Source organism: Lethenteron reissneri, chromosome 29 (genome assembly GCF_015708825.2).
Source record: "Lethenteron reissneri isolate LAM-NWPU_2019-01 chromosome 29, ASM1570882v1, whole genome shotgun sequence".
Lineage (NCBI taxonomy): Eukaryota > Metazoa > Chordata > Hyperoartia > Petromyzontiformes > Petromyzontidae > Lethenteron > Lethenteron reissneri.
Genome location: NC_083807.1, coordinates 3,817,881 through 3,833,918, shown reverse-complemented (window position 1 = coordinate 3,833,918; position 16,038 = coordinate 3,817,881). Strand labels below are relative to the sequence as shown.

The 16,038-nt window shown below is 42.7% G+C and overlaps 2 protein-coding genes across 4 annotated transcripts in view; both read left to right on the top strand.

Moving 5' to 3' along the window:
* Nucleotides 1-13,354, top strand: part of UCKL1 (uridine-cytidine kinase 1 like 1) — a 28,747-nt gene extending 15,393 nt beyond the window's left edge. For 2 of the 3 annotated variants that reach the window (XM_061562434.1, XM_061562436.1), the window contains exons 7-15: nt 1,453-1,514; nt 4,283-4,302; nt 6,399-6,497; nt 8,225-8,318; nt 8,587-8,649; nt 9,332-9,454; nt 10,358-10,465; nt 11,397-11,553; nt 12,237-13,354. In XM_061562434.1, the coding sequence (XP_061418418.1) occupies nt 1,453-1,514; nt 4,283-4,302; nt 6,399-6,497; nt 8,225-8,318; nt 8,587-8,649; nt 9,332-9,454; nt 10,358-10,465; nt 11,397-11,553; nt 12,237-12,322 (812 nt within the window). In that variant the 3' untranslated portion in view covers nt 12,323-13,354. Of the gene's footprint in view, nt 1-1,452; nt 1,515-3,470; nt 3,488-4,282; nt 4,303-6,398; nt 6,498-8,224; nt 8,319-8,586; nt 8,650-9,331; nt 9,455-10,357; nt 10,466-11,396; nt 11,554-12,236 lie in introns of all 3 variants that reach the window. The other variant, XM_061562435.1, reaches the window with a different exon arrangement.
* Nucleotides 13,355-15,390: 2,036 nt separating this feature from the next.
* Nucleotides 15,391-16,038, top strand: part of MPV17 (mitochondrial inner membrane protein MPV17) — a 42,520-nt gene continuing 41,872 nt past the window's right edge. The window contains exon 1 of the mRNA XM_061562433.1: nt 15,391-15,580. The gene's annotated coding sequence lies outside the window, so the exon portion shown is untranslated. The remainder of the gene's footprint in view (nt 15,581-16,038) is intronic.

Genomic DNA, 16,038 nt, shown 5'->3' with positions numbered 1-16,038 from the left:
CCTATGCTGTCAACAGCATTTTAGGAATAATTGCCAGGGATTCATCCCTCGGGCAAAATTGTTATCTTTTTGTTGTATTCAAAGGATGATGTAAAATTGCTCTCTGTGATCACATAACCACTTCAGCACAGTGATGTTTTTTATGAAGCAAAATAATAAAAGTCATTATAACGGACACATTTTACTGATTACATCAGGAGCCTCTTTGGTGCGTCACAAGATATGGTCCATATTTTATTGTTGTGGTCACAAATGATGGTGCACAACAAGCCCACATCATATTAAGTAAATGGGTTTCATTTTACGTTTCATTGGCTCAATAAAGTCAGTCTTTTTTACATTGTGTTTTTTTTTACATTGTGTTTTTTTTTACATTGTGTTTTTTTTACATTGTGTTTTTTTTACATTGTGTTTTTTTTACATTGTGTTTTTTTTTACATTGTGTTTTTTTTTACATTGTTTTTTTTTTTACATTGTTTTTTTTTTACATGGTTTTGACTCAAATGACACGAGTAAAATTTTACTTTCACTAAATGGTGCTTTTTGGCAATAAAAAATGAAATACTCCGATCCATACATGCTGCAATTCATGAGGCATTTTATGAACCAAAACAGCAATTTCAAACATAGAACACTTAAAATGTTAAACCATAATACAGTGGTCTTGATAGCTTAGTTAATATATGCTGACTACGCTGATATATTATTGTATAAATAACATATTACTGGACGGTATGGTATGATATTTTACTTGAATGAGCATGGAGCTAAGGATACTTTTTGTGTTTTAGGATGAACCCCATTCTATTGGTTATCGTGTTGGTCAAAGATCAATGTGCAGCCCTGCAATTACCTCAAGAGGTTATGATGGCCTACGCTCCCATGCTGGCCAGACGTCTTGGAAGAGTTGGGAGTAACCCACACTCTTACCCTACTGAAGAGTTGGGAGTAACCCACACTCTTACCCTACTGAAGAGTTGGGAGTAACCCACACTCTTACCCTACTGAAGAGTTGGGAGTAACCCACACTCTTACCCCACTGAAGAGTTGGGAGTAACCCACACTCTTACCCCACTGAAGAGTTGGAAGTAACCCACACTCTTACCCTACTGAAGAGTTGGGACTAACCCACACTTCTACCCCACTGCACGCAACCAGCCGATCGACTAACTACGATGTACCCACTGGTCGTGCCGTGTGGACAAAGGCGGACGGGGGGGGGGGGATTGCGCTTTCCAGGGATCTTCGAATTGCAAATCGGTGTACTAACCATAATACCACAGGGAGCATCGTGCTGCTCACGTTGTTTTAAGCAGTGGCTGATAGCGCTGACCTTGAGCCCCAGAAGAAGAATGTGGATTAGCCGCCTCGTGTTGGGAGCTTTAGCCAGCACTGTAATGGATTGTGATCTCACTATGCTGCTGCTGCCCCCCCACTCCCCTCTTTCTGCAGGTGGTGAGAATAACGTTGCCCTTGAACTCATCGTACAGCACGTTCACTGTCAGCTCGAGAAGGTACGCACGGGCAAAGTAAAGCAACAAAAACCCGGTCGTTTTTTTTACTTGCGCGCAATTAAATCCCTTGATTTAGAAATTTTGTTGAAAAGCAACTTTGAATAATTAACATGCTGTTCTCTGTAATTTAATTCAGTTTAGTTCACACTAGATTAAGATGCCTTTGAGTAATTGTGCGATAATTAGTTGATTTTTTTAAATTTAATTGTTGTCGTTTGCATGCCTTTGAAATTTAAATCGACAATGTAATCTTCAGTTGCATGTTGTTGTTCTTTTTTTAATTGCTGTTTGACAAAGTAGATAGGGCTGCTGTAGGTTGTGTTTAAAGGCCACACTAAAATGCTGCAGATGTAGTACATTTCAGTTCTCTCCCTGTTGTTTGTGTAAAGCTTTTGCCTTGCATCGAAATGAGATGTGAGTTCACTATCACCGTGGAAGTTGCATTTGTTCAATTTTAAAGGACATTTAATTACAATTGTATTTTACCACGTATTTTTGTGCGCCATTTGACATCGGCATACCACAGAAAAACGCATTATGTTTGTGTCTTCATAGAAAGTAAAAGCAAACTGAAACTGGCTTAAAATACCATGTCCTTAGCCACTAGTCCACATAGAGAGACACTAAGTCCCAATGGGCTGTCATCTGCCGGGCGGTGATGGCGCATGCTTCTAATCCAACACTGGAGGCGAAGATTCGGTGGATCAACCAAATTTTGTGACACTCCCTTTGTGTGGGCATGAAGGTGTCATACCCTCGCTTGCCAGGAGAAGGCAGTAGAGCAATGCGTGGACTCCACTTGTTCCTTCTGTATGGGATAGAGAGTGTTGCCTTCTGGCATGCGTGGGTTTTTTCGGGTGCTCCGCTTTCCTCCCACATGTAAACATTAAATGGCTGATGACACTTTAAAACATATATATATACTGTGTAGAATAGAGGGCCAGTTTAACACGGAGGCTTTCGCGACCAATATTATTCATAATAAAGTTTTTGGGTTAGATCGCGTTATTTATAATGTGTCGTAACCCTCCACCACCCGACACGGCCAATCAGCAAAAAAGTGTCACGTTGACAAAAGAAAAATAGTTCACTACTTTAGCCCACCGGTGTGTTGAAGAGTGAATCCACAACATTTACAGTTTTTGAGTACGACGTTTCGCTGGTAATTATAGAGGGCCGCAGACCTTGGGGGTATTTGGAAGCAGCTCACCGCCTAACTGCCTCTGCCACTTGTCTGTGGTTCCCTCGCCTGAGTAGTCTCTCTCTTTGAGAGCAAGTGAACATTATGCGCGTTATAATTTGAAATTATTATGATAAATAAGGGACTGTAGTCAACACCGAATGTTATTTTCATACTGTTTTACTTTACATGGTTAGTGTCTTCCAGCTTCCATTACGATTTTAAATATACGTTCTTTCATTGGATAGAAATGCGAACAAATATCATTTTAAAAAGCTCTTGTGCAAGGAGAGACCCTGAGCCTCTGCAGCAGTGGAATCTAAATGATCATATTTTGCCTGACTCGCTTATTTGCAATGTCGAAGTGTAATCTTTTTTTGTACTACCTATGCATTGCACACTCATTCAGCACATGCCATACTTTGTTGTATATTGAGAATTGAATGCGTAAAATGTAAATTTTCATAAAGTTAAATTCTCATATGCAGTCGTAATATAATACAGTATATGAGCATGTGTACAGGCATGCATAGACATGTTTACAGATTATGAATGTGATTTTGAATATGCTACACTTTGGATTAGTGTGTACGTATTTAAATCCAAATTGCTGTTACGTGATTGCATACAAAGTACGGCAGATCATTGAACTACTGTGTGCTGTGAAAGAGTCCGTAAATAATTAGTGCAACTTTTCATTTTTTTTCTTTCTCCCCATGTGTGATGTGTGACACACTTGCTAAACCCTGACCGAATTGTTTCTGTAACCATCTCAGCGTGAGAGCAGTGTGAGGTATGCTACCATGGTAAAGTACAGAATTGATTTTACCTTTGCGATATGGCAGAGAGGATAGCTAGGAATTACTGGTCCTCAGGTGTGCCGTAACATGGTTAAAGAATGTTGGGTGAAAATATGAAAACGCACTTACGCTGCACCTGATTCATAGCGATAAGTGCGATTTTATTTGTGGCATAAGGAGAGCATACCTGAAGACACGTTCTTTTCCTGGTTGTCTTCTCCGAGGTGTTTTTTGTCTAGAAAAACCAGTGAAAAATGTTGGCAGGTCAAATGCATTTATGAGCAGTTTCACCCAAGTTGTCTTGTTTTTTTGTAGTTTTTTTCATTTCATTCAATTACAAGCTCTGGTTTAAAAAATACTAATCATCAATGCTAAAAATAACCGCGCAACATCCCGTTTGCATTTCCAATGAAATAATTACTACATCTGCCTGCATTTTGTGCTGTTTAGTAATTGTATAATGTTGCTGCCTATAGGGGATTCCCAGTATTTCTCTTCGGGTGTTTCAGGTTTAAATGGAACACACGCTAATTTATGTCTCAAATTGAAGCGTCATCACTACGGTGCATGGGTGTGGTGGTGGGGAATTAATCGGTAGTGCAACATGTAAATAGTTGTATCAAGCTGTGTTCCATCCACCTGGAATTCCAGAGGAGAACCACCTCACTCTGTTGGTCAAGTACAGGCAGCAGCCTAATGTATTTGTCCTATTTGTGTTCTCTGTGTTTGTTTTTTACCATGAATATTTTCTTCCATAACCCCGCTCTGAATATTACCCAACTGAACAGAGGAAACTTCGCTGGGATATGTGAGAGAATTTGCATATTCTTTAATACTACACAAATGCCCTTTTGGTTGTTCTCTTTATGGCCCTTGTGCACTAAATTAACGAGGCGCATGAATTAATCACATCACGAAATTTGGTAATCGTTAACTAATTTGGAAAGTAATTTTTGCGTTGATTTGGAAAACAAATTAACCATCTAGCGTTTTTTTTTTTATGACTGCACATGTTGGTAAAGGTTTGCAGTTCCTGACTTGCCTGAACATGCTAACAGCTCTGCAAGAGATTTGTGATTGCTGATTTTGCCCCCCCCCCCCTTCAGTGAGACATATTCCTGTGACCATACTTTGTTTTTGCCTTAAATTCCACAATTATAACTAATTCTTTATAATCTCTCTGCCCCTTTATTATTTTTGTGACCTACCACAATATTGATTATCTTTACAAAATATCTTCGTACTCGATCTTTCTGTGTTGTATTGTGTTGTATGCTGTGTAGTTTGGTAGTTAAGTAAGAGCTGACGAAATCAACATGTGGTTTTACCTTACGAAAAAAAGTTGGTGGGCGTTGTGCAAAATTGGCGCAGTGCCGTACTTAATCATGGATTTGTGTTGCAAGTCAACCTACCAGCGCACATTTTTAAGTATCTTCGAATACTCTGGTTCTTTCGGTAAAGTCACGTAGGTATAAAATAAAATAAATTAGATCACGACGTTTCGGGCACAACACAAGCATCCGTCATCAGGTGGGAATGCATTGGTGACGGATGCTTGTGTTGCGCCAGAAACGTCGTGATCTATTTTATTTATTTTATACCTACGTGACTTTACTGAAAGAACCAAAGAGTATGGATTCCTGCATTCACGAAAGCTTCAAATCAAGATTATCTTCGAATAATAAATGACATTTGATTATTTCCATTGTTGATTTCATCGAACTAAAACAAGTAAAGTAACCGAGATGTGTTCTCCATATAAACAAGTGGGATAGCCATGTGCACTGTTATTTTATAAACCGTTTGCATTTACTTCAACGTATTAATAGATTGCAATAGGTTACTGCTCACCTTATTAACGGCCTGCCATTGGCACTTTGCGTTTGAACAAAATTCCCTTGAATGTAAAGCTTTTTATGTTAGAGCAGTCATCGCCTTAGTATTTAAAAAATGACATGGCATTATGGTTAACCCACTTGTGGAAGAACACTTGTGTAAAGGTTTCATTTTAAATTATCATGGTACTCATCTGGCGGTACATTGCCTCGTTGTTTCAAGTGAGTTTGAATTTACGTCTGTAATTTAGGCTTTTATTGGGAAAAACGAGACAGGGATCAGGATCATGATGCGCAAAGTAAATAAAATGTTGGTATGGTGAATCGTATCTATGGTGTATGCTGTAGTACATTTTTACTTTATGTAAATATTTTTACATTGTTTGAAAAAACACACGTAAAATAATTATAACCGTGAACAATTTGTATTCAATGCACCACCAGATGGGTGAAGTTAATGTTGTTAGATTGCATGTGAAATATGTGGATAAGTTTCTGTTTAAATTACACTTTTTTATTTTGTATTGTAGAACTGAAAAAACGTGTTAATGAAATTGAGCAGAAAATTGTGAAATATAAATTTTATCTCAAGCGAGAATTGCATCATTAAATAAGCAGCATTTTTCTCTGAGTAAATTCATCCAAACATTCTTAAAATGTTTCGATTTTCACTGTAAAGATTGGACGTCCAAACACATTTTTTCAGACTGAACATACAATGTTGGTTTAAACTTCATCCTATTTAAAAACTTCTGCGTTAAAGCTTTGCTGATGGCATAGAGTTTGTAATGAAAATGATCTTGTTTAGAATAAAAACACTTTTGAAATCATTTAAATTTCCATTTTATTGAAGACTTGAATTAGTATTCTTTTAATTGATACACATTCCACTTTTTAAAAAGTACTCTTAATTGACACAGGTCTTATAGGTTTATGTGTATGGTAAATAAAACATCTATTTGTGCTTCCGAATGATGCAGAAGTTTTTAACAAGGATGCCCTTGTCCTAAGCAACTGGCCATGCCTGTGGATGGCTCACTTGCATTATTTGTCTTTCGGTTTCGCTTAGGGCAGCACTGGCGTCTGCCCACCAAGCGCAGCCTCTTCCAGAGACGCTCAACGTGCTGGAGAACTCGCCGCAAGTCCGCGGCATGCACACCATCATCCGGTACGGTCCTCGCGTGCCGCACCAACTCCACCATCGGCATGCCAACCTGCGGACACACGACGACAGTGCGTAGCAGCAGCGCGTTAACTGTGCAGTGGGTGAGATTTCTGCGGTTTATAAAATTATTGTCGCATTCAAGGTGGTGCAATTACCCCACATTGAGGTACAGAAAAATTAACCCGTAAAAACAAAGTTTTTCACTATAAATCCTTTATATGCGTGGCATCGGTTTTATTTTATTATTCATTTCAGTTTTTCTTGAGTAAGAGTTTCATTTTGATCACATTGGTATTTTAAATGAAATATGAAAAGAAAAAAATCCTAAAAAGTGGAAAATTTTGGAAAAAAAAATTTCACGAAAATAAATTGTCACGCACAACGAGTCTGTGTGCAAAATGTCAGCTCGTTTGGATCACGGGAAGTGGGTTAAAAAACGACCGAAAGATTTGCACGGTCGTAAGCGCGCAAGCAAGTGAACTTAATATAAAGGATTTAAAAATGTTGAGAATATCGGCACAACGGCAACCAAGGGAGAGAACGTGCCCCATGGTACCTCCATAGCAGAGATAGAGCAATGGAATCGGCTCGCGTGCTGATGCTAGGTGGTTGTTACATCACAGAACTGCGGCGAAGAGTAGACGATGCCCACATCTGTTAGAGGAGCTGTGCTCAGCTTATGATTGTGAAGCAAAATTACTGACTGCGCTCGGGCCTATGCCTACAAGTGTTGTTCGCTGATCTAAGGTGATATAATGGACACGAATTAACTTCACAGAACTGTGTGAGATCCAAATGGCTTGGGAACGTCTTCATCTTGCAGTGGATTGATCACGGCTGATGGTGATAATGGATCGGGTGATGCATGTGATGATAGCTGTACCCAATGGGTTTTGCATGTGTTGATGGCCCCATGTGCTGGAGCTCTTAACTCCCACTCGAGGTCAGGGTTTCCCAAATTCCAGTCCTCGTGACCCACCGCACTACATCCTTCCACGTTTACAAATTTACTTCCATTCAAATACAACTTAACTTCTTCTCCACTACACACGCCCGATGATTGTTAAACACGTCCCGCGTGACGCGCTAAGCAATTAACACCGTCTGCGTCACGTGGAGCACGTGCGTACATGCACACGTGGAACACACTTGCACACACTCGTACACAGATCTCAATGTTAATTTTAAGTGGCTTTGTTAAAGCAGATGTGGGACGTGCTTAACTATCAACGGGTGTGTGCGACGTGGAACACACTTGCACACACTCATACATAGATCTCAATGTTAATTTTAAGTGGCTTTGTTAAAGCAGATGTGGGACGTGCTTAACTATCAACGGGCGTGTGCGGCGTGGAACACACTTGCACACACTCATACATAGATCTCAATGTTAATTTTAAGTGGCTTTGTTAAAGCAGATGTGGGACGTGCTTAACTATCAACGGGCGTGTGCGGCGTGGAACTAGTAATTTTTTTTTTATACAGTACATTGCTAAACATCGAAAGACGTAGGATGGTGGATCGCAAGGACTGGAGTTTGGAGACCCTGCTCTAGGTAGTGTCACTGAGAATCTGAAGACGAAATATGTGCTAGTCACCATGACAAGTATTGCAGTGCCCCCTAACGGCTGTTATTATTAAAGTCATTGGTCCTACCATGTAATTATGCAAGTTCTACTTATAACCTATGCTTAATCTGTACCTCTATTGCACCATGTTATCTTTTACAGAAGCAAGGATACAAGCCGAGACGAGTTTATTTTCTACTCCAAGAGACTCATGCGACTGTTAATAGAGCACGCCTTGTCATTTTTACCATTTCGGGTAGGTGTACGAACTTGGCCGTTATTTTTACTGCGTGGCAGCACAGTTAACTGCATGAAGTTACCATGCACACTCTGTAAAGGTACATGGAGGACAATGTAGCAATGTTATTTTATGTTTTTCACGAAGATTTACATTTTGTCTTAAAATCGTACATTTAATATATCTCTATGCCTGGTACCAGGCTTACTTTGAATGTGTGCACATTAACTTGACATCTTTGTTGTAATGCACACAAACCGTTTCTCTTAACATTCTGCATCCACAGGACATGTCTGTGGAAACGTACCAACAAACAATGTACGAAGGGCGCAAATTTGATGGAAAGCGAGTAAGTTACATTTTCACAACACAGTCAAGTCCAAATTGATTGATTACACTAGTTAAACCAATCACAATTAATTAGCTTTGCTACTTTGGATAAATTCGAGCTCTGAGAATTTAAAATAACGGTTTGATGGCTTCATCGCTCTCTAGCATTGCATATTTGTATGTGCTGTCTTATGAGCAGGACTCGAACATTTCAGTAATGTCACTCTCTTTGGGCCTTCTAAAATACAATGGGTGGTACACAGCTCTGCAAAGCTCAGAATGAATACTTTATCTCATGATATGATGCCTATGGCACAATAGGAATACAATTTGGACAAATAGTATGATAACATGTGTTAGATATCAAATGACGAACAGTAATTTTCAGTTTGACACAATTGTTAGGTGTAATAAAATCAACCAAAACAACAAGACGAGACATTTTTTTCGAATCAGTCATTAATGAGCCGCATTCGGCAACGAGGCCGCAGGTTGGCAACCCCTGCCCATGGTAAACTGGACTTCCACGGTGAACTGGACTTCCATGGTCAGGGGTCGGGAACCAAAAGAACAAAAAAATATATATTTTTTCGAATTTTAAGAGCCGCACTGCCGTCCTTAAAGAGCCGCATGCGGCTCCGGAACCGCAGGTTTGCCGACCCCTGAACGAGATGATGTGCCACCAATTTATGTTCTCTCAGATCACGGGGGTGTCAATCCTGCGAGCCGGAGAGACCATGGAGCCGGCGCTGCGAGCCGTGTGCAAGGACATCCGACTCGGCAAGATCCTCATCCAAACCAACCACGCCACAGGCGAGCCCGAGGTACCCAACATGACCCCACGCGCATTTCATCCTGGAGCTGGTGTGACACAAGCAGAGGTCGCAAACGAGTTTTGATTCCTTACCCGTACCCGTACCCGGCCGCACCAGGGTCGCAAAAGGGTACCCGTACCCTACCCAATACCCGGCTACCCGTACCCGGCCGGGTATCGGGTAGGGTACGGGTATCGGGTACCCGATTGCGACCTCTGGGGTGAAGCCATGTTGCAGGCGCGGGTGGGTTCATTCTAGGAACTTGAATTGTGAGAAGAGACAAGACGTTGGGAAATGAGTGACAAACGGTTACTCACCAGTGACTCACGGCCTACCCATACCCGGCCGCACCAGGGTCGCAAACGGGTACCCGTACCCGGCCGGGTACGGGTCGCGGGGTATCGGGTAGGGTACGGGTATCGGGTACCCGATTGCGACCTCTGGGCACAAGTCACTGCCAGTAACCAAATTGCTAAGAAAACATCGACATTCATTTCCACTCCTCAATGTGTTTTCGTGTTGTAATGCTTTGTTGTTCGGCACGACGCCCGATGTTTCGCTCCGCATGCTGGAAGTTCCTGAAGAAGTCCCCAACAGACGGAGCGAAACGTCGGACATCAAACTTATGCAGTGGTATTGATGCTGACCGTAAAACACGCCTATACTTCCCTACATATGTATACAAATTTGAATAGTGTACAATACTTTTTTCTGGGTTGCAGTACATTTCATAATGCTTGATTATTGTTTTATCATTACAAACAATGGCAATTTAACCAATAACGTAATAAAGCGTTTCGTGAATATATAAACTCTTCAACAACAGCACCGCTGTTTATATGACTTCTGAACATGACTTGCCTTCTGCTCATGATTAAGCCTTTTGTTGCTTCGCCACTTTACTTCTGCAAGCTGCACTACTTGAGGCTTCCCAAGGACATCAGTGAAGACCACGTGATGCTCATGGATTGTACAGTCTCCACGGGAGCTGCTGCATTGATGGCCATCCGCGTTCTGCTGGTAATACCAACAATGCACCTTGCTTTTCGATTCGACGTAGACATTTTATTTGTTCGCGTAGAACCCAATGATCTATGAAGTGTTTTTTCATAGGTGTCCAGCCCCAAAGTGTATTCGCGTATATAAGAACTCTGTTTTGTGTTTGCACATGTAAAAATATGCTTTAGTCCATCGGGCCTACTGGCTTTCGAGACCAACATCTTCCAGCAGAATTGTTTAAAGAAAACAAACTCTGAGCTGGTTTTGACCTTCTGGGTGTAACCAGCAGAAATAGACGTGTTAAACAAATGTTGTTGAGTTGCCAGACATCTTTGACAAAAGCACTCCATGTATACTCTGGGGCCCTATTCGATGCAAAAAGCAACACCAGTCTTGTGTATTATTGTGTAATAATCTTCCAGGAGACGGCTTCGGAATCAGTCCTTTTTATTTCCACTCCACCATACACTTTCCTCACTCACTCTCCGTTGCTGGCAGACAACGGAGAGAGGACAGACTACGCACTAAGTCCCCTCCGCGCACGTGGCAACCCGAGGCCCCGTCCGCGCGTGACCCTGCTCTTGTTAGTTTCAGTCTGCTCTCGATCGTTCCCTCTCACTCGCTCTTAAGACCTTCGTCACGTGGTTCCCCCAGCCAATCGTGTATGGACAGCTTCGACCATTCTCGATGGTTCCCTGTCAATCCCGGGACCACGCCCCTCATCCGGCTCCCCATTAGCTGGGGCCCCGAATGGCTAGGCCAATCACTTCTGATGACCTGTCGTGATGACGCATGGGCCATGGTCCCTATCTCAACCCTTATTGGCTACGAGAAGGACCGGCAAGCCAATCCCCACGCGAACCCTCTATGGCTGTTATTACATCTGCACTGTTAAATCAGTTGTGCGTTTTGCAAGTGTGTATCTTTGTTACCGTGTGCTGTTGATGTACAGGATCACGATGTGTGTGAGGACAAGATTTTCTTGGTGTCACTGCTGATGGCGGAGATGGGCGTACACTCGGTGGCCTACGCTTTCCCCAGCGTCAAAATCATCACCACGGCCGTGGACAAGAAAGTCAACGACAAGTTCCACATCATTCCCGGAATAGGTGGGTAACTTTTGTGACCCGGGTACATGTGGACCTGCCTTGCTGATGTTGTTTGCAAAGTGCGTTGTGTAATTACGTTCATGCTTTATTAGACTTCCACTGTAGCGTTAATGGACTTTTTGTGGTAAATGTAGAAAAATAGTACATTTGTAGAGGAGTAAAATGGGGACGTGACGTCAGGTGTGCCGTTCAGTGCGATGACGTCACGTCTCCTAGGGTACTTAAGGGAGACCCCGTGACGTAAGCGGGGTCACTGTGGGAACGGGTAGAGTAAGCAGGGTGAAGAGGGAACCAGGGGTAGAGAGAGGGATCGAGTGGTGAGTCTGGGGAGAAGCCGGTGGTAGCCGTAGAGGTGCTTCTCTCTCCGCTCGGTGGAGTCGGCAGAGTCCACGATCCGACACGAGAGAGAGAGAGACCGGAGCTAGCCGGCAGGGACCCGGACTCAGAGTAGGACCCCTAGCCCCTGGGAGTTGTGTACCCTGCTGTGTATTATTGATAAGCTTTAATAAACCATGGCGAAAGCCCTTAACTTACCTCCGTCTCTGAGTACGTCCGTGGGAACTTCTCTACACATTGATTAGAATTCTTAATGGGCCATTGTTATGTCGTGTTGTTTTTACCAAATCATGAGTGGTCACCTCCTTCGTGTCCTTATGTGTCTGTGTCATCGTTGTGGGTTTCAGGTAACTTTGGAGATCGGTACTTTGGAACGGATGCGCCGGCCGATTGGTGTGGATATTACGAGGATGATGACGAGCAAGACTTCTAAAGGGAAAGATGAAACAAGCACACTGCATCATCCAAGGCGTCGACTACATCTCTGTTCCAATTCAACCATAACATGTTTGTATGTTTCGATTTAAAGCTTTCGTGACTGCAGGGATTCATATTCTTGGTTCTTTCGGTAAAGTCATGTAGAAGGGAAAAAAATGTAACAATAAAATTCTCAGCAAGAAGAAAATTTTCTTGCCGTGGTTTTCACGCCTGATGATGATTGCTTGTGTTGCAATCGAAACGTCGTGATAATTGTATTGTTTTATTTGTATTATTTCCCTTCTACGTGACTTTACCGAAAGAACCAAGAATATGTTTGTATGTAACAAAAACAGAACACACAAGCAACTGCGTGAAGGGGCTATGATTGCCACTGACAAGTACAATGGAGGGTGTTTTATGTAATCCTAAAAACAACACGCAAGTCCATTGTCAAGTCAAATAGTTCACACTCAAACCTCTCACTGTTGAACACGATGTAGCACCATACCATCTCATCTCATTACCCACTTCCCCTGTCAAGCTACATCACAGTCCGTCAACAGCACTCTACTGCTGCCCAGTATATTGCTATCGAGTTGCTTTCTTCCATCCTCCAACTTGTGATCTTTTCAATCCAGGTAAAAAGGGGATATCTAGTTAAAAGAGTCTTGAGAATATACTATGGAGTTCCCTTGGTCTGCTTTCTCATTTGTCCTAAAATAGGACCTGTTTTAATTTGCGATGATGTCTGCTCAGCATATTCAGCATAGCATTGTAAATAATATTTTTCTTCATAGGGTGTAATTTATAAGCATGCTGTTTGGTTATAGTATTTATACATTTTGCTGGTTTCAGAGGCTGTTCATTTTACCTTCACTTAGCATTGGTACGTGGTATACTGTTGCAGCACTTTGCATGTTTGTTTTGCTTTAAAACTGAAATGTTGCTATTGCTGGTGGATTGGTTTGAGTAATTTTCAAAACGACTAAGATACATTGTGCTCAAGTCATGTATTGCATTTTTAATTAAAAAAAGGTTTGGAATATATGATTGTGCTGATATTCATTTTAAAACATTTGTGCTTTCCCTAGAAATGTATTTCGAAATGTGATTAGATTGAGAGCAAGTGCAAACTATAACACTTTGAACTTCATATTCAAAAATATAGATTATTAACAAGCTATTGGAGAATTTAAATAAAAACTCATTTTTAAATGCTAAAACATTTAACTAATTTCAGATTGGAGTGAACTGGCTTAAACTAATTAAATACAACTTGATATCTAATTTCATCTAAGAAATCTTTATTTTCATCCAATGAAAAGGAGATATTGGGTTGAAACATCTTGATAAGGAATTGAGTGCATGGGCAATTTAGAGAAAATGTAATTAATGACGAAGAGCTGTTAATATCGGCAGCCACAGATTGCGATCCTTAATGGAACTAGCTTGAGAGAAATTATCTGCAATGGGGACCTGTAATCAAAATTTGGGGGAGCATTGTTTTGTTTACTCTTTATAGTAAAAGGTTTTTACCCTGATATGCACTGTCCTTGAAGTTGATTGGTCCACACCCGAGACAGCTTTTCTTAGAGCCTAGTCTCCATTGGTGTTGTTTCTTTTTGTTTGCATTTTAACTGCTTTTGTTGTGGTTATTGCAAACATGTTGCCTTGCATAAAGGTGTCAGTTTTTGTACCAGTTGAAGGGGTAAAAACCTATTACTATATTTTGCCACTGGTAAAGGAGGTCTCATGTTGTTTACTCTTTGCCAGTGATATTTTTCTTTGTCACAGAACCGATCAACTTACGTCACGCATTGTCACGTGGTGTTTTAACGTTCTCTCAGATGCTGCCACTTGATTACTTTCTTACAGAAATATCTCGAAACATAACGTCCTCTGCCAGGTTATTGGTTTTTATGCGTACATTAGGCGATGGCTCACGGACATGCAAGTCTTTTTGCAAGGAAAAACTGGTAAAACGAGTTATAACCTCAACCTGTTGTGCAGCTCAGTAGCTCATCGGGTTGAGAGTAAGAGGTAACGTTGCAGCCCTGCAATTACTTCTAGATTTAAACCTTTCGTGACTGCAAGGATTCATATTCTTAGGTTTTTTCGGTAAAGTCACGTAGGTAAAAAATTCTTTACTAAGTAGATACAGCAAGCGTGCTGTGACGGTTCCACCTGAAGACGGAAGCTTGTGTTGCCTCCGAAACGTCGTGATTTTTATTTTACTTTTATTAATTAAATTTTTTTACCTACGTGACTTTACCTGCAATTACTTGTTCAGGCTACTGCTGGCGGAAGGACCTCCGCTAGACGGAGCTCTTGATGGGATTTTGACTACCAACACTTAATTCCACCACAAGCGACCAAACGTTTTCATTCATCGGTTTGACTTTATGGTCGAAAATAAATTTCGATTTAAAGCTTTCGTGACTGCAGGGATTCATCTTCTTGGTTCTTTCGGTAACAACACTAATTGTTATAACACTCCTGCAACATCAGAGTGCAGCGCCACATTAAATACGCACTACAATGACAATAGTCTAAAGCGATTTGAAGAATGTTTTACTTACAAAATGGAAATATGGTTTTGGGGGGGAGGGAAGAGCTTTGTGACGTCATATTTGAGGGGGGGGGGTCTGACTTTTTGTGACGCCGTGTGTCAAAACTCGCGTGACGTCATTTATAGACGGCCCCTAAAATAAATTAATATATATTGCAACGCGATGGTTAAAAAAAATAGGGCTCATTTAATTATGGAGGGAGGGGGTGTCACAAGACATCTGGACCACCCTCTATAAACACATTCAGCGTCTTTGACCGCCGCCGAGGACGCCGGCCACGTGCCGACCACGTGGGTGTCTCTTGCTCTGCGTTAAGGGCACGTGGAATCACGATCCATTCTCTATTCCCACACCGCATTGGCACGGGGGGTGGGGTGGGGAGAGCTTCCAAGTCACCAGGATATTATGTCATTATCCCTCGAGCAAACTCAGTGTGTGTGGGGGGGGCAGACCCCCGTTCAATTGGCTCGTCCAATAGCTGTGCTCCGGACGCGATGTTCGGATCGCCTTGTGCGCTCTACGAAATGTGGAATCGCGTGGCAGGCAAACTACAGCCTGTCAGCCGCGTTGTGTAACGCGTGGAGCGGGCCCTGGTTGTTGTTCAGCGTCTTAAGAAGATCGACGGCTGCTGCTACGTGTGTGTGTGTTTGTCAGGTGGCAAGGTCGTCTCTCTCGGGGGGCCTCATCGAACGCGTTTGTTGGTGCGTTGTGTAAATATCGCCACTCGGTGCCGACCGCACCAACACCACCAACACAACAACCGCGTGCGCGCTGTGGATGTTGGCTGGTCTCACCCCGTAGGTTTGTCGCTCGCTCTCCCAACTTGCTCCCCCCCCCCCCCCCCCCACTTGCTCCCCCCTCCACTTGCTCCACCCACTTGCTCCCCCCCACTTGCTCCCCCCCCCACTTGCTCCCCCCTCCCACTTGCTCCCCCCCCACTTGCTCCCCCCCCCACTTGCCCCCCCCCACTTGCCGCCCCCCCTACTTGCTCCCCCCCCACTTGCCCCCCCCACTTGCCCCCCCCACTTGTTCCCCCCCCCACTTGCCCCCCCCACTTGTTCCCCCCCCCCACTTGCCCCCCCCCACTTGTTCCCCCCCCCACTTACTCCCCCCCCACTTGCCCCCCCCCCACTTGCCCCCCCCCCCCATTTGCCCCCCC